Source organism: Leucoraja erinacea, chromosome 2, assembly GCF_028641065.1.
Source record: "Leucoraja erinacea ecotype New England chromosome 2, Leri_hhj_1, whole genome shotgun sequence".
Lineage (NCBI taxonomy): Eukaryota > Metazoa > Chordata > Chondrichthyes > Rajiformes > Rajidae > Leucoraja > Leucoraja erinaceus.
Genome location: NC_073378.1, coordinates 23,527,128 through 23,550,871, shown reverse-complemented (window position 1 = coordinate 23,550,871; position 23,744 = coordinate 23,527,128). Strand labels below are relative to the sequence as shown.

The following is a 23,744-nucleotide window of genomic DNA, read 5'->3' as shown; positions in this document are numbered from 1 at the left end:
TCTTGCACTAAATGTTATACCCTTTATCTTGCATATGTTACACTGTGGACAGCTTGATTGTAATCATCGACTGACTGGATAACACACGACAAAAAATATTTTCACTGTACCTCGGTACACGTGACAATAAATGAAACTAAACTAAACCAATTAACCCTTCCACTGGATTATGGATGTTCTATCCCAGTGGTAACGATTGAAGGATAAATGAGCTTAAATATCTTCACATCCTGCTTTGCAGATCCACTGGCTCAACACATATCACAACACATCAATAGATGACTCCCAGCTCCAATTATTTAAATTGCAAAACATAAATTTCTCTATATTTAAGCAGGGGATGTGTATGTAAAGAACTCAGACCACTGCCTGAAGGAAGGTTTTCTCTGTGAACCTTCACTCTGCAGGTCTAAGCAGTGGTGCGCAGTTCACAGTTCACCCTGACATATGTGATGAGGTTGGAATGTTTATCTCAGCATTGTTCCATTGTGCAGTGGGTAGAGGAAACCACTACTGCCGCTCCCTCAGACTCCTCAAGTAGTGAGCCTGACAGGAACCCTAATGCCCCCTTCCTCCTTGCCCCTGGCGCCCTCTCTTCTCCCGCCAATGCACGGAACCTCCATCCTGATATTGCCCTTCTATGGATACATCATAAGGGGAATAACAAATAGTTCAAGGTAAAGCCATTAGAATCCGATCAAAGTTCGTCCGAGGGTCACCAAAGAGGTAGAGAGTAGTCCGGCACTGCTTTCTTGTTGTTGTAGGATGACTCAGTTGCCTGATAACAACTGGGAACAACTTGCTTCTATTTAGGCATAGTACAGTCTACCCTTGTTCTATTTAGGCATAGTACAGTCTACCCTTTATAGCTGATTTTGTAATAGTAGATGGAGAGTCCCAGACACCATTGTCTCTTTAAGAACACAGGCTGCTAGTTACACTGCGTGGGGGGGGGGGGGGGGGGGGGGGGGGGGGGGGGGTAATTGACATAGACCAGCAATTGCTTCAATCGACACATACAATGATACTCTATTAAACAAGGGTAACAAACAGCTTATAGTTATTTTAGCTTGTAGTAACAAGAAACATTTTTAATTGTTAAAAATAATTAGTATTTGAAAACGAAGTGACCGCCAGGTGGTTGGGGCGAATACCTTGCGGACAATCAGTAATAATAGACACCAAACCTCCCCACAATGGTCCATTATAATGAGTATTATCTGATTTGATTTGGATAGCGTGCAAAACATAGCTTTTTATCTAAACCTAAACTGAAACTTAAATGGCATAATTTCGCCTCAGAACTGTTGCCATTCACTATAAGGATTATGTCAATGAGTCCAGACCATGCTTATCCTGATATAAATAGCGATTTTGAAAGTTATTAGCAGCTTTGTGTATACCTTTCCATTTGATGCACATTAATCAGTGCTGTAGATATTTGCTATCCATTTATTTAAAGTTTGTCCAGAGGGACATATATTTAATAATAAAATCTGCTTGTTTTATAGCTGACCTCTGCAAATCTTTGTGGACTAAAGATCCTTCATCGACCAAATGTTACCAGATCAACGGTGAATCAGCTCTAACATGGCACGAGGCACGAAGAAGCTGTCAGCAGCAAAATTCGGACTTGATGAGCGTGACAGAATTGCACACACAGGCATATTTGGCAGGTAAGAAATTCTGGCAGTTACCGAGAGATGAGAAATTCTGGCCGTTACCGAGAGAGATTCTGGCAGTTACCGAGAGATGAGCAAAACCAACTTAACAGGATAGTGAAGACAGCCAGTAGGATCATTGGTGTTCCACTCCCTTTCCTGTTGGAGATCTATCAGAAGCGGAACATCCGCAGAGCCATCTCCATTATTAAGGACCCCTATCACCCATCACACCATATCTTCTCCATTCTGCCATCTGGGAAGAGGTACAGGAGCATCAGCTGCAAAACCAGCAGGATGCTCCACAGCTTCTTCCCACAGGCAATAAGACTGGTTAACGGACTGTGTCCCCTCCCCATACATCATTCACCAACACATCTAACCTCGCTCACACTTTGACAGCTAGGCACCTGTTAAAGCAAAGCCACTGTTCGGTCTGAATGTCTGTTTCTATTTCAATTTTTAGGCCTATTCTAGATATGGTAATTTTAATTTTTAAAGCTAATTGTATTTATTCTGTTTTTATTAACTGCACTGACGGGAACTGATTGAGAAACAATTTTTTTCATTTCATCTGTGTATGTAAGTACAGTTAAAATGACATGAAAGTAAATACTGAATACTGAGATGTTTTGTTAAAATCATCAAACAAAAGCATTCCATTACACGCACTAGAATACCCTGAGAAACCGTTTGTTTCACCAGTCACTAACTCCGATTAATTCATGGAAATTAATTCCACTGCCTCTATTTGACTAATGTGCCTCGGTGCTGTCATCTGTATAAAGAATATACTGCTGATATCCGGGGGGCAGGCTCTTTATCTGACATTCATAATTTTCTTTTCTTTATTTTGGTCAGATTTTTCAGCTTCTTGTTTCTAATTCTAAATTTCAATGCAACAGAGAGATTATAGTGAGAATGATGGAAGCTTGTGTGGTCATGGAGGCCGTCTTATCATCCCCGGAGTTCCAGAAGAAATCAGTGGTTACAAGATCTCAGGAGTAGCAATTAAAGCCACACATGGGCTCTGGAATGGATCACCAAGTCAAGTCGTCAAGCCAAGAGAGTTTATTGTCATGTGTCCCAGATAGGACAATAACATTCTTGCTTGCTGCAGCACAATAGAGTATTGTAAGCATAAATACAGAATAGTTCAGTGTGTCTATATAGCATTGACCATATATACACACACATAAATAAACAGATAAAGTGCAATAAGGTGTTATAGTTCAGAGTTTGTTTGATGGTGCGTTTAATAGCCTGATGGCTGTGGGGAAGAGTCTGTTCCTGAACCTGGATGAACCAGATTTCAGGCTCCTGTACCTTCTACCTGATGGCAGCGGGGAGATAAGTGTCTACCGCCAGGATGGTGTGTGTCCTTGATGATGTTGGCAGCCTTTTTGAGGCAGCGACTGCGATAGATCCCTTCAATGGTTGGGAGGTCGGAGCCGATGATGGCCTGGGCACTGGTCACAACTTTCTGCATTCTTTTCCACTCCTAGACGCTCAAGTTGCCGAACCAAGCCACGATGCAACCAGTCAGTATGCTTGCTACTGTGCACCTGTAGAAGTTCGAGAGAGTCCTTCTTGACATACCGACTCTCCGTAATCTTCTCAGGAAGTAGAGGCGCTGATGTACTTTCTTTATAATTGCATCAGTGTGCTGGGGCCAGGAAAGATCTTCGGAAATATGCACGCCCAGGAATTTGAAGTTCTTGACCCTTTCCACCATATAAACAGGATTGTGGGCCCCTATCCTACCCCTTCCAAAGTCCACAATTAGTTCCTTGCTTTTGCTGGTGTTGAGAGCCAGGTTATTGTGCTGGCACCATTTGGTCAATCAGTCGACCTCACTTCTATTCTCTGACTCGTCACCATCAGTGATTTGTCCCACAACAGTGGTGTCGTCGGCGAACTTGATGATGGAGTTCGCACTACGTCCAGCTTCCAAACTTCCACTCTCACGAACAGTGAGCCTTGCCCTGAATAGAGATACAAGAAACTGCAAATGCTGGAATCTTCAGCAAAATACAAAGTGCTGGAGTAACTCAGTTGTGTCAGGCAGCATTCATGGAGGGAATGTATAGGCAGCATTTCGGGTCAGGATCATTCTTCAGAAACCTATGCATTTCTTCTGCAGATACCAGCTGACTTGATGAATTACTCCAGCATTTTGTGGAACAAACTCTAACTTGAGTAGAATTACTGCAGACTTGGTATTGCCTGAAGGTTTTTGAAAGCCTTTACTTGGGAGTTGTCCTTTCTTGCAGCTTCCATAGAAATGACTTCATTACAAACTCTATATCGCACATGCTATTTTAGTGGTAAATGCCACATGAACTCTGTTCTTCTGCAACCTGTAGTTGTTACACAGAAAGACAAAAATCTATCCCACCTCTTCTGGTCCTTCCAATGTTGATGCAAGATGTTTTTACCTGGGGTTTTTAACATGCATTTCACAAAACTGTGGAATCCTTGGAATATTGATTTAGTTTCAATATGACATCCACTTAAGTTCCTCAATATGGGATTCTTACTCCATGACAATCAGCGCTTGATTTAATCAACTTATGTTATTACTTAAACTTGCAAATTTATCAGTGAATGCAGAGGATACTGATATGCAAGGTCAGTTTGAGATTACGTTGTTGGGTCTCTTGAAAGATAAATCCTCAGATCTGATGGGACCCATCCCAGGTTATTCAGGGAGGAAATTGCACGGGAGACCCGACCTTTTCTTTGTCGGGTCTCCGTTGTCGTTGGGGCTGCAACGAGGAGTGGCCTCCAACAGGAGAAGACCGGGGACTCTGGTGCCGATGACTCACCGTCACTGTCGCGGAGCTGGCCGAGTCCGGAGCGGGTGGAGCGGTGGAGGAGCGCTGCTGCCGCTGTGGCCCGACCTCCAGAGACTCGGAGGCTGCAACTGCACCGGGAGCCCGCGGGTCCCTGGAGGGAGACCGCTTTTCAGGGCTCTCGCAACGGCGACTTCTCCCGCCCGAGTTGCGGGCTCGAAGAGCTCCTGGAGCGGGGCCTTACAGCACCGCCCTGCGCGGCTTGGAATGGCCGCGGGACTCTGCGAGCGCACGCCGGGGGCTCTAACACCAAGACCCGGTGTGCGACCTTGCATCACCCGGCGTGGCTTTAATGGCCGCGGGACAATCGCCATCGCCAGCTGGGGGCTTTGACTTTGACTCTGACATCGGGGGGTGGGGGGGGGGGAGAGTGCAGTGGAGAGATAAGTTTTTTTTTTTTTTGGCCTTCCATCACAGCAATGTGATGGATGTTTATGTAAAATGTAAATTATGTTGTGTCTGGGGTCTATTTGTTTGTAATGTATGGCTGCAGAAACGGCATTTCGTTTGGACCTCAAGGGGTCCAAATGACAATTAAATTGAATCTTGAATCTTGAATCTTGAATCTTGAATCTTGAGGAGATTACAAGAGCCTTGATGAAGATCTTTGCGTCTTGTCTAGCTGCAGGCAAGGTCCAGGAGGACAGGAACATATCTAATGTTGTTCCTTTATTTAAGAAGAGAAGTAGAGCAAATCCATAGAATTAACTTCAAGTAGCCCTTGCTTTCCCTCTCTCTCCATCTCCTCACCCTTCCCAATTCTCCGACCAGTCTTATAGAAACATAGAAAACAGGTGCAGGAGTAGGCCATTCGGCCCTTCGAGCCTGCACCGCCATTTGATATGATCATGGCTGATCATCCAACTCAGTATCCCATCCCTGCCTTCTCTCCATACCCCCTGATCCCTTTAGCCACAAGGGCCACATCTAACTCCCTCTTAAATATAGCCAATGAACTGGCCTCAACTACCTTCTGTGGCAGAGAGTTCCAGAGACCCTTCTTTAGACTGATGTCAGAGGAGTGGGCGGTACAGAAATAAAATGTAGGTAGAGACAGTTATGCCCCTGTTCCTGTACGGACACCTCTGGAGACTTTGCTCCCCGCCCAAGGTTTCCGTGCGGTTCCCGGAGGTTGCAGGTGGTTGCCGGAGGTTGCCGTGGAAGCAGGTAGGGAGACTGACAAAAACCTCCGGGAACCGCACGTGGGTGGGGTGCAAAGTCTCCAAAGGTTTCCGTTCAGGATTCCCAAGTGGGACAGGGGCATAACTGTCTCTACCTACATTTTATTTCTGGACCGCACACTCCTCTAACATCTGTCTAAAGAAGGGTCTCGCCCGAAACGTCGCCCATTTCTTCTCTCCAGAGATGCTGCCTGTCACGCTGAGTTACTCCAGCATTTTGTGTCTATCTTCGATTTAAACCAGAATCTGCAGTTCTTTCCTACCCATAGCATTATAAGACAGTCAACCTCACGTTAGGAGATTGACATGCATGGGATTAACAGTTACTTGATCATATGGGTTTAGAACAACTTTACTGATCTAAGACAAAGGGTGACGGTGGAAGGACAATATTCAGGCAGGACGTCTTTGATCCGCAGGGATCTGTGCTGGGACATCTACTGTTTGTGATATATGTATAAATGACGTTGATGTTAATGTACAGAGGGACCTTGGGGTGCAGGTTCATAACTCTTTGAAAATGTCGACACAAGGACAGTGAAGAAGGCATTCTTCATAAGCAGGTTATTGAGCGTAAGAGTTGACCAATGAAACTGCAGTTAAATGCAAGACATAGGTTAGGCCACACTTGGAATACTATGTGCAGTCCTGCCACCGCACTGAAGAAAGGATTTGTGTAAGAAGGAACTGCAGATGCTGGTTTAAACCGAAGATAGACACAAAATGCTGAACAGGCAGCATCCCTAGAGAGAATGAATGGGTGATGTTTCGCATCTGAAGAAGGGTCTCGACCTGAAACATCACCCATTCTTTCCCTCCAGAGATGCTGCCTGTCCCGCTGAGTTACTTCAGCATTTTGTGTCCATTTAAAGAAAGGATCTTGCAGCACTAGAAAGAGTGCAGAAGAGTTTCACCAGGATGTTGCTTGGAATGAAAGGCTTTGGTTATAATGGGAGATTGTTCTTACTGGCATGCAGGAGGCTGGAGATGTACAAGCAGGTACAATCACCACATTTCAAAGGTTGCACGGTTTGGAACAGAAAAGAGGGACATGGGCCATATGTCCAAGAAGAGGAAGGCCATGAGTTAACTTAAGTAAGTCCCATTGTAATCTGTCAAACCCTTCGTAAGTCTGCATAGATCAAAAAGCTATCATTATTATCCCAGACAGTCAATTGTGCTTGCCAAAGTGGAAGCTGGGTTCTCTCACTTGTAACCATGTGCAAGTATGAAACAAAGAAACATCTTGTCAATATTACAGCATGTTGATTCATGCTTTATAATTATGATGTTTTTAGCTGACCCATTCTACAATGCATGCCTAAAGGGCCTGTCCCACGAGCATGCGACTGCATGCGGCAAACTGCATGCGACCAAACCGGAAGCGGTGGCCGCGCGGAGGTCGAGTGAGTGATGTGAAGTTTGAGCGAAGTCCGCGGGAAGTTCGCACGTGACGTACGGCATCAAGACCCTGCGTCCGGTGTTGAGACGCTGCATATGCCCGTCGAGGCAGTGTGTACGGCGTCGAGGTGGCTGCGGGCCGGCAGGCCGTTGCCGCGCGGAATTTTTGAACTGTCAGTTTTTCGGAGCCCGCACAACTCCACATGGCTCCGGCGATCGAAGTGGGACCGGCCCCGCGAGGCCGTACGGCTCAAGCGACCACGTTAGGTCGCGCTTGCTGCTAAATCTCTATCAGGTTTTCAATCACTACTGCAGGTTTGTATTGTTCACCTGCACGGATCAAAATGATCCTATCAATGAATCTATTTCCAGACAGATATTTAATGGTTTCTGCACAGAAGATGCTACTTGGTTCATTAGTGGACATAAAGTGACATTACAACTGGAACCTGTGGAATATTGAAAATACTAACTATTCTATCATGAGGGATTTGCGGTAAGGCATGTTGAAATGCCAATGTTGTGTTATATTGGGTCATGTAGTTACAACTCAGCCAGAGAACCCTTCAAATTAATTTATTTGTTCTGTCAGTAAAATGCTTTTGAAGGACCATCATTGTACAAAAAAGGAAAGCAAATCTTGAGTCTGAAAAAGTGTCCCGACCCAAAATGTTACCTGTCCATTCCCTTCATAGAAGCTGCCTGACCTGTTGAGGTCCTCCAGAACTTTGTGTTTTGCATGTTGCGAGTAACATTTAGTTCTAAGGAATGCATCTTTCTTTGATTCAGGCCTGTTGAATGCAATAAAAACACCACTCTGGATTGGACTCAGTACTCAAGATCACGAGAGCGGGTGGCAATGGAGTGACCAAAGCCCCTTCAGATACTTGAACTGGGCTCCTGGTAAGTATTTGCAAAATATATGTTTCAGTCTTAGAAGAAATGGAAGATATAGCACTGCTTTAATGATCCCTGGAGTCCATGGAGATGGAGGTTTAGGTCATAAGTGATTGGAGCAAAATTAGGCCATTCAGTCCATCAAGTCTACTCTGCATTCAATCATAGCTGAGCTATCGTAAATGTTAAATAAGAATGTTAAATAAATAAAGGATGTTAAACTGTGTTGAGTGTGTGTTTTGTTATTTATTCTATGTTATGACTGCAGGCTAAACCATTTCATTGCACTGAAATGTGCAATGACAATAAAATTGAATCTAATCTAATCTAATCTCTCCCCCCTAACCCCATTCTCCTGCCTTCTCCCCATAAAACTGTTGCCTTGATAACTAGCTCCAGTTGGATTCTACCCCTTGGGCACTTCGTCTCAAATTCCAATTAAGATGAATAATACTTGTAGTGAGCGCATTAAATTAATAAATCAATGCACTGAAGAGCATATACTGTATCTGAAACTTACTGTTGTCTTCACAGATGCCGATCTGCTTGTAGAACTGAATGATCATTGGCTGAGCTGACCACTTCCATGACAACCTTACACATTATATTTTGCACTGAAGTTCAAACTAAACTGCAGTGATATTGTCCCAGGGATGACTTATTCTGCGCATTAATTGGAATATTATATTTTGGACTTTAATTCTTCATGTGCCAACATTAACAGTTTTATATTTCTTTCTGGGTCAAAGGTCATCCGTCATATGCCAGAGAGGATACATGTGTGGTTTTGAATCCATCGCAGGCATCGAAATGGGAGAGCCAAGCTTGCCATCTGAAGTTGGGATATATTTGTCAAGGTGACACCACGGTATCAAAGACCCTTCCATCGCAAGGTATGTTGAACTGTGCATATAAAATCAGAGAATTTATAGCTCTTAACACTAAAGTACTGCTGGAAAGGGTGCAGAGAAGATTTACCAGGATGCTGACAGGTCCCAAGGCACTTAGCTATAGGGAGAGGTTAAGCAGGCTAGGACTCTGTTCCTTGGAGTGCAAGAGGATTTGGGGTGATCTTATAGAGGTATATAAAATCATGAGAGGAAGAACTCAGGTAGGAGCAAAGAGTTTCTTGCCCGGAGTAGGGGAATAAAGAACTAGTAGACATTGGTTGAAAGTGAAGGGGGGAAAGATGTAATGAGAGGTTACCTGAGGAGTAACCTTTCACACAGAGGTACATGGATATGATAGGTTTACAGGGACATGGCCAAATGCAGGCAGGCGGGAATAGTGTAGAAGGGACATGTTGGTCATAGTGGGCAGGTTGGGCTGAGGAGCAGGAGTAGGCCATTTGGCACTTTGAGCCAGCACCGCCATTCAATGGCTGATCATTCAAAATCAGTACCCCATTCATACTTTTTCCCTATGTGCCCTTCGGTGCTGGCTTGTAGGGCCGAATGGCCTACTCCTGCACCTATTGTCTATATCCCTTGATTCCTTTAGCCCTCAGAGCTAAATCTAACTCTCTGGAAAACATCCAGTGATTGGCCTCCACTGCTTTCTGTGGCAGAGAATTCCACAGATTCACAACTCTGGGTGAAGAGGTTTTTCTTCATCTCAGTCCTAAATGGCCTACCCCTTATTCTTAAGCTGTGACCCCTGGTTCTGGACTCCCCCAACATCGGGAACATTTTTTCAGCATCTAATCCTTTAAGAATTGTATATGTTTTTATAAGATACACTTTCATCCTTCTAAATTCTAGTGAGCACAAGCCTAGTCGATCCATTCTTTCATCATATGACAGTCCCACCATCCCGGGAATTAACTGGGTGAACCTACGCAGCACTCCCTCAATAGCAATAATGTCCTACCTCGAATGGAGACCAAAATTGCAAACAATACTCTAGGTGTGGTCTAACCAGGGACCATTACAACTGCAGTAAGACCTCCTTGCTCCTAAACTCAAATCTTCTTGCAATGAAGGCCAACATGCCTTCTCTGGCGGAGAATTCCATAACAGCAGGCTTTCTGCACTGCCTGCTGTACCTGCATGCCTACTTTCAGTGACTGATGTACAAGCACACCCAGGTCATGTTGCACCTCCACTTTTCCTAATCAGACACCATTCCGATAATAATCTGTTTTCCTGTTCTTGCCACCAAAGTGGATAACCTCCCATTTATCCACATTATACTGCATCTGGTAAGAAAAGAAAATAATCATAAAACAAAATGAGGCAAGAATACATATCTAGAATGCAAAGTTGATATTATGTTGGAAAATACAGTAAATAAGCACTGCACCTGTACTGCCTAGGTGAGGTCTGACTGCTGTATGATTACATAGGAAACATAGAAAATAGGTGCAGGTGTAGGCCATTCGGCCCTTCGAGCCTGCACCGCCATTCAATATGATCATGGCTGATCATTCTACTTAGTATCCTGTACCTGCCTCTCTCCATACCCCCTGATCCCTTTAGCTACAAGGGCCACATCTAACTCCCTCTTAAATATAGCCAATGAACTGGCCTCAACTACCTTCTGTGGCAGAGAATTCCATATTTTACCGGATTGTATGCAAAATAAAGAATTTCACTGTACCTAGGTACATGTGACCATAAAGTATAATTGAATTGAAATACTGTGAGAAATTCTGATGCTCACTTCAAGATCAGTACTGTCTTCTCAAGCTGTCTGTCATGCTTCTGCCCACTGACCCAACCTATCCAATTCACACTGCAGCCTCATAGCATCCTCATTGCAGCTCACACTGTCACTCAGCATTGTGTCATCTGCAAACTTGGAGATGTCACATTTAATTCCTCCTTTAAGACCTCCTAGGACATGTGACTTTATGAAGAAACATACACATAGATTTCAAACTATATTTTTAGATCCTTTAGAAGAAGCAATGAATATTAAGGCTGATTCACAAAAATTAATATCATACTTTTATAATAATATATTAAATAGAGAATCACCCTCAACAGAAGCATTAAGGGAAGATTGGGAACAAGAGCTAATGACAAAGATCTCGAAGGATAGATGGGAAAAATATTTGATGAACACACATAACTGTTCTATTAATGCAAGACACAATTTAATTCAATTCAAATTATTACATAGACTATATTATTCAAAAACGAGGTTGAACAAATTTTATCCAAACGTCTCTCCCAGATGCGATAAATGTTTGTTTCAAAACGCTAATATAACACACTCATTTGTTGGATGTACAAAGTTGAATAAATTCTGGAGTGATATATTTGATATATTTACAAAGATTTTCAAGTCAAGAATAGAACCCAAAACGGAATGGATTATATTTGGAATAATAGGTGAAGATACCAATTTAAATAAAGATCAAAATGTTTTTTTTAATTATGGGTTAATAATTGGAAAGAAATTGATACTTAAATTTTGGAAAAGTACAACCACACCAACTGTTAAAATGTGGATTAGGAATATGATGGACATAGCACGCCTTGAAGAAATGAGACTCCGACTAATAGATAAATATGACCAATTCTTAAAGAGTTGGTCTCCTTTCATCGACTTTTTGGAATCATGTGATGCAGCGGTGCCGTAAGGATTGCCGATTTCAGTTCATGACGCGGATAGATCTACATCTCCGAATACAGATTTGAAAAATTCTCTTTTAAGGGGCCTTCTCTTCTATTTCTACTCTCCCCTTTCTCTCTTCCTTTTTTTATTTTTTATATACACACTTCACGTTTTTCTACTCTCTGCCATCTATTTTTCCACTTTTTCCCCTTTCTATTGCTTTCTTTTTCTTGATCTGCTTACTTTTTTCTTATAACATAAAACTAGAGGTTGTACATAGAATGGATTACGGTATTACATAGTTGGCACCTACAATTAGGCGCCACTGTACTGTTTTGTGCTGTATTAACTTCTAATAAAATAAACAAAAAAAAAAAAAAAAAAGACCTCCTAGGACATCGTGTCGACCATGCTGCGAGTATGGGTCGGGGGAAAACTCTTGTAAACTCGCAAATTAGGTCACCGGAGTGGGACAGGGCCTTAACATCCTATACGTTGGTTTTTTCCCCCCCCACAGTGGATGAAAAATAAGATCTGCTCCATAAAGTGTAAAGTGATGAATCAATTCAATTCTGTGCTCAGTTTATACTCAGCCCCCTTGCAACTTTCAGTCATCCTTTAAAGTGATCTTCAACATGCAGGAGGATTTATTCATCAGCTGAGGAAAGTCAGTAGTTGGTAATCTGGAGGTATTCATGCCAGCGTTAGAACAGATAACTGGAGATTTCAATGGGTCCAGTGGATGTTGACAACACCAAGGGCTATTAGCACTCTCCAGCATACGTTGTGAACAAATGTAAAAATTAAGTCCCTGCAGTGGGGCAGGCCCTTTAGAAAGAGCTCTGGAAGGTAGCAGACTCAAGGTGTATTTGGAGAAGGCAGGCACAGGTTACTGATTGTGGATGGCCAACCATGATCACAATGAATGGTGGTGCTGGCTCGAAGGGCCAAATGGCCTCCTCCTGCACCAAATTTCTATGTGTCTATGTAATCTCTTGTGTGGGACCTAGTCAAAGGCTATTGTTTCTCCCTTATCCATTCTACTTGTTCCACCCTCAAAAAATTCCAGAAGATTAGTGAAGGAGAATTTTGCCCCTTCATAAATCCATGCTGACTTTGACCATTCCTGTCACTGTTTTCCCAATGCGCTGCTATAACATCTTTAACAATCGACTCAAGCATCTTCACCACTACCGATGTAAGGCTAACTGGTCTATAATTCCCCGATTTCTTAAAAAGTGGCTACATTGGCTACCGTCCAGTCCACAGGAACTGATCCAGAGTTGAGAAAACATTGGAAAATGATCACCAATACATCCATGATTTATAGGGCCACCTCCTTGAGTACTCTGGGATGCAGACCATCAGGCTCTGGGGATTTATCAGCCTTTAGTCCCAACAGTTTACCTAACACAATTTCCTAACTAATGTGGATTCCCTTCAGTTCCTCCCTCCCACTAGATCCTCGGTTCTCTAGTATTTCTGGGAGATAGTTTGTGTCTTCCTTAGTGAAGGCAGAACCAAAGTACTCGTTTAACTGTTCTGCCAGTTCTTTGTTTCCCCATTATAAATTCACCTGTCTCTGATTGTTAAGGGCCTGTCTCACTTGGGCATCATTTGCGCGCCCGAAGATTCTGTACATCCTAAAATCCTGGGGCGCCGCGCGCGACCGCACGTTACTGCCTACGTCACCACCCACCATGCGTGCGTAATGCGCACCGTGCATCGTGACGCGTAAATGATGTAGTGTAAATTACGCGCAAATGACACCCAAGTGGAACAGGCCCTTAAGGGACCTACATTTGTCTTCACTAATCTTTTCCATTTTACATATCTAAAGAAGCTTTTAGAGCCAGTTTTTATATTCCCTGCAACCTTCCTTTCATGCTCTTCCCACCCCCCCCTCTTAATTAACCCCTTTGTCCTAAATTTCTCCCAGTCCTCCTGTTTGCTGCTTCCTCTGGCCAATTTATATGCCTTTTCATTGGATGTAACACTATCCTTTTCCATCATTTGCCACGGTTGCCTTCCCAGTTTTAGTTTTGGAGTTCACCCATCTCCACCGTCAACCCTTTGCCAGTCTATCCAAGCCAACTCCCGTCTCATACCTTCAAAGTCTACTTTCTTTGTTCAGGTCCCTAATATGAGTTAACCGTGTCACTTTCCATCCTAATGCAGAATTCCACCATATTATGGTCACTGTTGCCCAAGGGGCTTCGCGCAAGATCGCTAACTAATCCTTCTTCATTACACAATACCCAGTTTAGGATGGCCTGCCCTCTATTCGGTTTTTCTACATATTGGTTTCCGCATGGTATGACTCTAACTCTATGACTAAAATTAACAAAGGAATATGCCAATATCAAACTGGTTTAGCACTTAATACCAACTTACCAAAGTGCAAATCGTTATGGAAATTGTATCAGATAATACCGCATTATTTTGCCTATTTAGCAATCCAAAATTAATTCAAAACTAAAATATTAGCGAAAATCAGGGACATCAATGGCATTGCGCAAAGTCAATGATATTCCTTATAACCATATAACCATATAACAATTACAGCACGGAAACAGGCCATCTCGACCCTTCTAGTCCGTGCCAAACACATAATCTCCCCTAGTCCCATATACCTGCGCTCAGACCATAACCCTCCATTCCCTTCCCATCCATATATCCTTGTGTCTACACTTTGTGCCTGATGGGCTTATGCATGGAGGATTCTGTTGGGAAGCAGATTGTGAAGTCTGCTCTGTTTGGCTTAAAGAGCAGCTGGCAGACTAGCCCAGGAATCGTACTCAAGTCAGTTTATTTCAAGTGGACACACCCAATACTCTTTGGGATCCTCCAATCTCCTTCATCCCTCCTCCAGTTTCATCATCTGCGTATCATCATCGGCTGAACTTTCCCTCACCTCACTTATGCTCCCTGACCATTATTCCGGCTCACGGGTCATCTGTGACCCCTGGACCTGGTCTCAGTCCCAATCCCTGCATGTACCTGATTTATTTTATGTACGCCGCCCACACTGCATTTCCCAGCAGCAGAGCAACAAACAAAAAATTTTTATGAGCCTGCCACAGACTGTTTTACTAAAGCATCTGTCAATTCCAGCTGGCACAAAAGTAAATAGCTATTTCTGAGATGAAATAGTGACCTTTCTACTCCAGACAAAGTCTCGTGAGGCTGTTGATGGATTCCCTATCTTTACAATTTGCCAGGCAGGTCAGACATTGTACTTAGGATTCTGCTCTGTCTCCATACCAGCCTTCCCTATTGTTGTCCACTCTGTGCAACATTAGTCTGCAATGCCGTGCACAGTTGATCTGGCAAACTGGCTTCCCTTTGCCTTTAGCTCATTGTTGCCAGGCCTCTCCCCCCACATAGTCCATGCATCTATTCTTCACCATTTTGATCCCTTACAGTGTCAGTATCTGGTGCTTAATGATGCCAAGTGGTCCCCCATAATGTTGCTGGCTCTGAATCTGCACCTTCTGATGTATATGTCCTGCAGGGGGACGAGGTGGTAAAGGCGCTGCCTTGCCTTACTCACCAGTGCGGCAGTGTGTGATGTCCATGTCAGATCCTCTGTGATTTCTCCCAGGTATTTAAAGCTGCTCACCCTATCCACAGTAGCCCCATTTATCTCCAGTGGCGTGTACGTCCTCGGATGTTGAGCCCTTCTCAAGCCCACAATCAGCTCCTTAGTTTTTATGACATTCAAGAGGAGGCTGTTGTCCTGACACCAGAGTGCCAGATCAGCCACCTCCTCCCGGTAGGCCTTCTCATCGTTATCGGAGATCAGGCCCACCACCACAGTGTCATCAGCAAACTTCATTATGGAGTTGGAGCTGAACAGCCATGTGTGTACAGGGAGTACAGTTGGGGGCTGAGGACGCAACCCTGGGGGGATCCTGTGCTCAGGGTGAGTGTGTTCGATGTATGTCTTCCCATCTTGACTACCTGGGGCCTGGCAGTGAGAACGTCCAGGACCCAGGCACACAGGGAGGTGTTGAGCCCCAGTTCCAGCAGCTTCTCAGCAAGTCTGGAGGGGACTATCGTATTGAAGGCTGAACTGAAGTCAATGAACAGCATCCTCACATCCTCTCTTCACCTTCTGGCCGTGAAGGTGAAGAGAGAGCGATGTGCAGAACCTGGGAGACTGCATCGTCCGTGGATCTGTTTGGAGTCAATAGACAATAGACAATAGACAATAGGTGCAGGAGGAGGCCATTTAGCCCTTTGAGCCAGCATCGCCATTCAATGTGATCATGGCTGATCATCTCCAATCAGTACCCCGTTCTTGCCTTCTCCACATATCCCCTGACTGCTATTTTTAAGAGCCCTATCTAGCTCGCTCTTGAAAGCATCCAGAGAACCCGCTTCAACACCGCCCTCTGAGGCAGAGGGTCCATGTTGTGAGGCAGGAAGGCACAGATGTGGTTCTTGATCAGCCTCTCGAAGCATTTCATGACTACCGAGGTGAGGGCCACCAGTCGGTAGTCATTCAAACAAGCTGGAGAGGCATTCTTAGGCACTGGTACAATGATGGATCTTTTGAAGCAGGCAGGGACCATGGACTTGGCCAGGGAGAGGTTGAATATTGTAGTGAGCACCGGAGCTAGCTGATTAACACAAGACTTAAGTACTTGCCCAGATATACCATCTGGGCCTACAGCTTTACTCGTGTTCACACGCGTCAGAGCCCCCCTCACGTTGTGCTCGGACAACGAGAATGTGTGTACATCCCCAGCGGTGGACCTCTCTCCAGCCTTGCTAGCCAGCGAGCTGGCGGTGTTGTTGTTAGCCGGCAAGCTAAGGGTGATGTTGCCCGTCTCGAATCATGCGTAGAAAGAGTTCAGCTAGGGAGGTGCCGGCACTTCCGGTTGAAGGGGGGCTGCTCCGGTAATTGGTTACAGTCCGTAGTGCCTGCCAAAGGCGTCTGGTATCCCGCTGCTCCATCTGCGACTCCATCCTGTCCCTGTACCTCCTTTTTGCGTCCTTCACCTCCCTTTGCAATCGGTAGGACTCTATCTTGTAGTCGTCCATATTTCCGGATGCCGGGCCAGAGTTGTAAGCAGTGGTGCGAACATTCAAGGGAACACGAATGGACCTGTCCACCCAGGGTTTTTGATTAGGAAAGATGCTAATCCCTACCGTAGGGACGATGTTATCGACTATTGTTGCAATGAAGTCTGTGACCATTTCCACAAACTCACTGACATGTGAGGTTATCCAATTTGGTAGCAAAAACAGGAAGGCAGATTACTATCTAAATGGCGTCAAGTTGGGAAAAGGGGAAGTACAACGGGATCTGGGGGTCCTTGTACATTAGTCTATGAAAGTAAGTATGCAGGTACAGCAGGCAGTGAAGAAAGCGAATGGCATGTTGGCCTTTATAACAAGAGGAATCTAAGAGGTCCTTCTGCAGTTTTACAGAGCCCTAGTGAGACCACACCAGGAGTATTGTGCGCAGTTTTGGGCCCCTAATTTGAGGAATAATTCTTGCTATTGAGGGAGTGCAGCGTAAGTTTACAAGGTTAATTCCCGGGATGGCGGGACTGTCATATGCTGAGAGAATGGAGCAGCTGGGCTTGTACACTCTGGAGTTTAGAAGGATGAGGGGAAATTTCTCGTTGAAACATATAAGATTGTTAAGGGCTTGGACACACTAGAGGCAGGAAACATGTTCCCGATGTTGGGGGAGTCCAGAACCAGGGGCCACAGTTTAAGAATAAGGAGTAAGCCATTTAGAACGGAGATGAGGAGACACTTTTTTCTCACAGAGAGTGGTGAGTCTGTGGAATTCTTTGCCTCAGAGGGCGGTGGAGGCAGGTTCTCTGGATGCTTTCAAGAGAGAGCTAGGTTGGGCTCTTAAAAATAGCAGTCAGGGGATATGAGGAGAAGGCAGGAACGGGGTACTGATTGTGGATGATCGCATTGAATGGCGGTGCTGGCTCGAAGGACCAAATGGCCTACTCCTGCATCTATTGTCTATTGTCTATTGTCCATATGGGATGTTTATTCTGGTACAAAAAATATTGGCTACAACTGAGCTGCATCCCTTCCATTAAAAGTGCTGATGCAGAGAAATGTGCCTGAGCCTTTGCCCGTGGATTGCTCTCAAACTGCAGTCTCGTTGTACAGCAACAATATGCACTTGCAAAAAGCTTAGGACTTGTTCAGAAGTCCAGATGCAGAGAACACAAGTTCTGTGCAATATTTTATTTTAAAACTTCAATATCCTTTCAAAAATGGGTCCCCCATGACATAACATAAGCATTCTAATTGTAGCTGAACATAGTTCTACCATTTTTGGCAGATCAATCAATAGTGGCCCTACCTAGATTAGCAGTGCTTGCTAAGAAAATAGGAAGGAAACAGGAAAAGACTTATCATAGAGCATGGGATCTGTGTCAGAGGGAAGCCTGCTTTTCAAAGCAAAAAAAAATTCAATGCTGACTCCAGAAAAACTGCTAAACCTTGGCTCCAATCCATAAAGGATTTGAATCACACCCAAATTCCCTCCCACAGTTTTTTTAAACTACTGTAAGTTCCTTTTGCACTTCATCCACAGAAGTCTGCTCTTGGTTGAAAGTTGTTCTTGAACATTTCAAACATACCTTGGGTTTTTGTCTTGCGCAGTCCTCGGGATCAAGGGGGTTTGTTGCCGCTGGGGTTTGGTGGTTTCTGAGGTAGTTGTTGAGGCCAATGTGGGAACTGCAGACTCTTCCATAGATGGGGGCAGGAACCTCCTGATTGGTGGGTGGATTTATCAATTGCGACACCAATTCTGGAATATGGTTTACCGTTATGGTCTCTATATTGCAGAGGGTGGTGAAAATTTACCGTTATGGTCTCTATATTGCAGAGGGTGGTGAAAATTGCCCAACGCATCACCGGTTCCACGCTCCCCTCCATTGAGTCTGTCCAAAGCAAGCGCTGTCTGCGGAGGGCGCTCAGCATCGCCAAGGACTGCTCTCACCCCAACCATGGACTGTTTACCCTCCTACCATCCGGGAGGCGCTACAGGTCTCTCCGTTGCCGAACCAGCAGGTCGAGGAACAGCTTCTTTCCGGCGGCTGTCACTCTACTCAACAACGTACCTCGGTGACTGCCAATCACCCCCCCCCCCCCCCCCGTACACTTATTTTTTTTTAAATTCAAATCGTTTGCTATGTCGCTCTTCAAGGGAGATGCTAAATGCATTTTGTTGTCTCTGTACTGTACACTGACAATGACAATTAAAATTGAATCTGAATCTGAATCTGAATCAAGAAGAATATAGACATTTTTTAAAACATCTCCATGCTGACTATTAAGTGCCATTAATTTGGGCTTTCGATGTGTGTCTGATGTGCAAATTAAGTGGGATGTGTATGTGTGATTCACTCTGAAATTACCTGGTCAAATTTCTGGAGAAGAGATCATCTATCCATAATTGTTTATTATTATGTTTCACTCTGGGATAAGTTCACTTTACATTGAAATAAACATGTTCTACACCATCCAATTTATAAGTAATCCAGTCTGACACCAAATTCAAGTGTACCTTAATTTTTATTTTTATGATGGCTATTACTGAGAAATATGGTTGACAAAGATTAGCACATTTATACATCTCATGTAACATTATTATTATCAAATAATTAAATGTAATATGTCGTACAATAAAACTGAGAATGACAAATGGCAATCAGACATCTGATTTGCAAAATGTATTTCACTTAATTTTGAATTTCATAGATGGCATATAGTTTGAATTTGTGTCGAATCTATGAATGAATAAATCAAATGTCATATAAATCTTTTTCAGTTATCGATATACCCATTGCTTGCCCAAATGGATGGCAATCTTATGCAGGTTATTGCTATATTCTACAAAGAAATCGCAAGACATGGCAGCAGTCTTTGAGAGCCTGTCGAAAGAAGGAAGGAGATCTAGCTAGCATTCAAAATATTGAAGACCAGAGCTTTATCATAACTCAGCTTGGAATTTGTAAGTGCCAAATGATTTCTGTAAGATACCAATGTTTGAGAAGAAACACTCAATAATTTCCTACTTCTACAAATCACTCCACCGTGCTTGAATACAAATCAAGTGGCACAGCGGTAGAGTTGCTGCCTTACAGCGGCAGAGCCCTGGATTCGATCCTGACCACGTATGCTGTCTGGATGCAGTTTGCATGTTTTCCCTGTGACCATGTGGGTTTTTCCCAGGTGCTCCTTGGTGCTCTGCCCAAAACAATGCAACAAATGATCTCGTGTTAATGATCTGGCCACCTGCCCCGAATCCAATGAGGCCTAATTCTGCTCCTATAAAGGGCCTGTTCCACGAGCATGCGACTCCATGTGGCAATCGCGACCTAAAGGGCCTGTCCCACGAGCGTGCGACTCCATGCGGCAAGCGCGACCTAACGTGGTCGCTTGAGCCATACAGCCTCGCGGGGCCGGTCCCACTTTGATCGCTGGAGGCGTATGGAGTTGTGTGGAGCTGGTCCCGACATCACGCGGGGCTCTGAAAAACTGACCGTGTTCAAAAATTCTGAGCGGCAACGGCCTGCCAGCCCGCAGCTGCCGCGACGCCGTATGCCGTACGCATGGCTTGATGCTGCGCACGCCCGCCGCACTTCGCTCGAACTTCACCGCACTCACTCAACCTCCGCGCGGCCCCCGCTTCCGGTTTGGTCACGCTTGCTGCAGGTCGCATGCTCGTGGGACAGGCCCTTAACGTATGTGCTAATAAGCTTATTTTCAGGGATGATGGAACGGCAGACGCTGGCTTTCGTCCCTAGATAGTATGCAGCGTATGCTTTGGGCTACCAAGATAGGCTGAAGTGTGATTGCAGAAGGCTTTAAATCCTTGAACATCTCCCGCAGGGTGGAGGGAGGTGCCATCTATTAAAAATTAAATCTTCACTTCATTTTTAATCATCTCCTGGAGTCACTGTAGACCTCTGTTCCATCCCATTTTTCTTGATAACATAAAGGAGGCTATATGTCCCATCGAGTCTATCCTGACTCTCAGAGCAATCCCACCAATTCCATTCCTCTACCATTTTCTTAATCACCTATTGTATCGCATATGGCGAGTCTTCCCTGAGTCTCTTATTTGTTTTTGGTGCATCTAATGTGCCTGTAAAGCTGCAGTAAGTAGGATTTCATTGTTCTTGCTCATATCCAGTGCATAAAACAAATAAACACTCGTGACATCTTTTGACCCACTTACACCAAGGACAACATATAATATCCAGATATTGTTCCAACCAGGATGTCTTGGGGATGTACGTGGAAACTGGAACAACTGGGGGAAATGCTCATGGTCACATGCAGTATATCTGTGAGACAACTACATGAACTGCTGTGTACCCAAGGGCTGGAAGAAGACCTCTACCTCAGGGCAGCGCGGTGGCACAGCGGTAGTGTTGCTGCCTTACAGTGCCAGAGACCCGGCTTCGACCACGACTATGTGTGCTGTCTGTATGGAGTTTGTACGTTCTCCCCATGACTGCGTGAGTTTTCTCTGAGATCTTCAGTTTCCTCCCACACTCCAAAGACGTACAAGTTTGTAGGTTAATTGGCTTGGTATAAGTGTAAATTGTTCCTAGAGTGTGTAAGATACTGTTAGTGTGTAGGGATCGCAGGTCGGCGAGGACTCGGTGGGCCGAAATGCCTGTTTCCGCACTGTATCTCTAAACTAAACTAAACCACACAATGTTTTTTAAGTGATATACAGACATAGGAGAATAGGAACAGTTGTAGACCACATCCCGGAATCCTGCCTTTTCACTCAATACAATGGCTGATTACCCCAGGCCTCATCTCTTTGCCAGTTTCCCATGGCCCTCAAATTGCTAATCTTTCAGAAATGTATCTACTTGCTTGTTAAATACCTTTGATGATCTTAGTGTCCACAACTCTGCAGAATTGAGAATTCCAAAGATTCACTAGTCTTTTTGTTTGCTCTCTCTCTGAGCACCCGGAAACTAGAAGCTTAAATGCTTAAAATACAGACCCCTTCACTTTTTCAGACCATAGTATTCAGACCCCTTCACTTTTCCCCCATTTTGTTACGTTACAGCTTTATTCTAAAATGGGTTAAAAAAAAAAAATTATTGCCATCAATCTACACCTGATTGGTGGAGTGCTGCAGATATAATTGTCCTTCTAGAAGTTCGTCCCATCTCCACAGAGGAACTCTGGAGCTCTGTCATAGTGACCATTGGGTTCTTGGTCACCTCCCTGACCAAGGCCCTTCTCCCCCGATTGCTCAGTTTGGCCGGGCTGCCAGCTCTATGAATAGTCCTGGTGGCTCCAACGTTATTCCATTTAAGAATGCCGGAGGCCACTGTGCTCTTTGAGACCTGCAATGCTGCAGTAATTGTTTTATACCCTTCCCCAGATCTGTGTCTCGACACAATCTTGTCTCGGAGGTCTAACGGGCAATTATTTTGGCTTCAGACTTGGTTTTTGCTCTGACATGCACTGTCAACTGTGGGACCTTATATAGGCAGGTGTGTGCCTTTCCATATCATGCACAATCAACTTAATTTACCACTGGTGGACTTCAATCAATTGTAGAAACACCTCAAGGATAATCAATGGAAACAGGATGCATCTAAGCTCAATTTTGAGTGTCATAGCAAAGGGTCTGAATACTAATGTAATTGTGATATTTCAGTTATTTATTTTTAATTACTTTGCAAACATTTCTAAATGCCTGTTTTCACTTCTTCATTCTGGGGTATTGTGTGTAGATTGATGATAAAAAAAAAAGAGTTTAATCAATTTTAGAATAAAGCTGTAACGTAACAAAATGTGGAAAAGTGAAGGGGTCTGAATACTTTCTGAATGCACTGTACACTGCTGGAACTGCACTCTTATACAAATGCAGGAGCAGGTGCACAGGCATCTCAGTATGAGCTGGAGGTGGGGAGAAAACATGATGTATCTCATGAATACATTTTCAGGGGAACATGAGTGTCATAGGTGTATGACAAAGGAGAACATATTTCAGGATAATCTCCATAATCGGAATCGATTTACATCAGTTAACCATATTATTTTTTCTGCTCTGTTACAGCTTCCATTGATGCGGTGTGGCTTGGATTGAATGATCTTACGACATCAATGTTGTTTTCATGGTCTGATGGATCCCCTGTGACCTCTACTTTTTGGAGCTATCAAGAACCAAGCCATTTAACTAATAGGGATGAGAACTGTGTCATGATGAATACAACGGTGAGAGTGGCAAAACAATCTGTTCAGTTTTCATATTATATTATGCACTCCTTCTCATAAGCTGATATACAATAAGCAAAGACTTTTCAAGATACAGAAATAAATGTCCAATGTAATGGATATTCCAAAGTTTAAAGAGAATGAGGCAACGGAAGAGAAATGCATGTTTTTTTGTTGAAAGTTAAATATGCAAACTATTGGTTTACATAAAAGGGAAGGTGTCTCATTTATTTGAGGTGGGTGGGAAGGGGAGTGGGAGCGGGAGCGAGAGCGAGCATGAGCAGTTACTTTAACCAGATTGTTAAAACAGATGCAGAATGCATGCTTTGCTGTTTTGAAATGCCTGAACCCAAGGAAAAAGTTTGGTAGGTAGCTTTTAGGCTAATTGATGTGTATCATGATTTAAATGTCAATGCACCTGCTGAACCTGACAACGGCAAGTTTAGCATTCAAGGCCTGATTAAGTCCTGCTTTCCTGGAGACTACAAGAGAAGCCAACTTGGAGATATCTTGGGGCTTCGAGAGTTTTCCCCTAGTTTATTGAATGCGTTGCTGCAGATCTTGATTGGGGAGGCCCAGAGGAGAAGGATGTTCTTGTTTAAAAATGGGAAAGTTCAAATAGGTCATTCAATCTTATCTTTTACTCAAGCCCCTGCATTACTCTGTCTGGCTCACGTCCCCCTTGCAATTTTCCTGTAAACAAGGTGCGTTTTACTCTATCGGATTATCTGTCGTACTGTTTATCTTCCTCTTTCTCTGTCTCTGTCTCACTATCTAATTTTTTTTCTTTGTGTGCATGTGTGTGTGTGTGTGTGTATCTATCTCATTATGAAACTCTGGCTCTCTCTCACACACACAATACTATACATATTTTTGTGAAATTTAGAGAACAAAGTTCTAGAGTAACTAAATGGGTCAGACAGCATCTCTGGAGAAAAATGGATGGG

At 44.0% G+C, this 23,744-nt stretch overlaps 1 protein-coding gene across 1 annotated transcript in view; it reads left to right on the top strand.

The window, feature by feature from the left end:
- mrc1a (mannose receptor, C type 1a) overlaps nt 1-23,744 on the top strand; it is a 142,554-nt gene that overhangs the window by 37,302 nt on the left and 81,508 nt on the right. Inside the window, exons 4-8 of the mRNA XM_055652940.1 lie at nt 1,512-1,676; nt 7,888-8,001; nt 8,745-8,888; nt 19,373-19,555; nt 22,640-22,797. Coding sequence (XP_055508915.1) covers nt 1,512-1,676; nt 7,888-8,001; nt 8,745-8,888; nt 19,373-19,555; nt 22,640-22,797 — 764 coding nt within the window. The remainder of the gene's footprint in view (nt 1-1,511; nt 1,677-7,887; nt 8,002-8,744; nt 8,889-19,372; nt 19,556-22,639; nt 22,798-23,744) is intronic.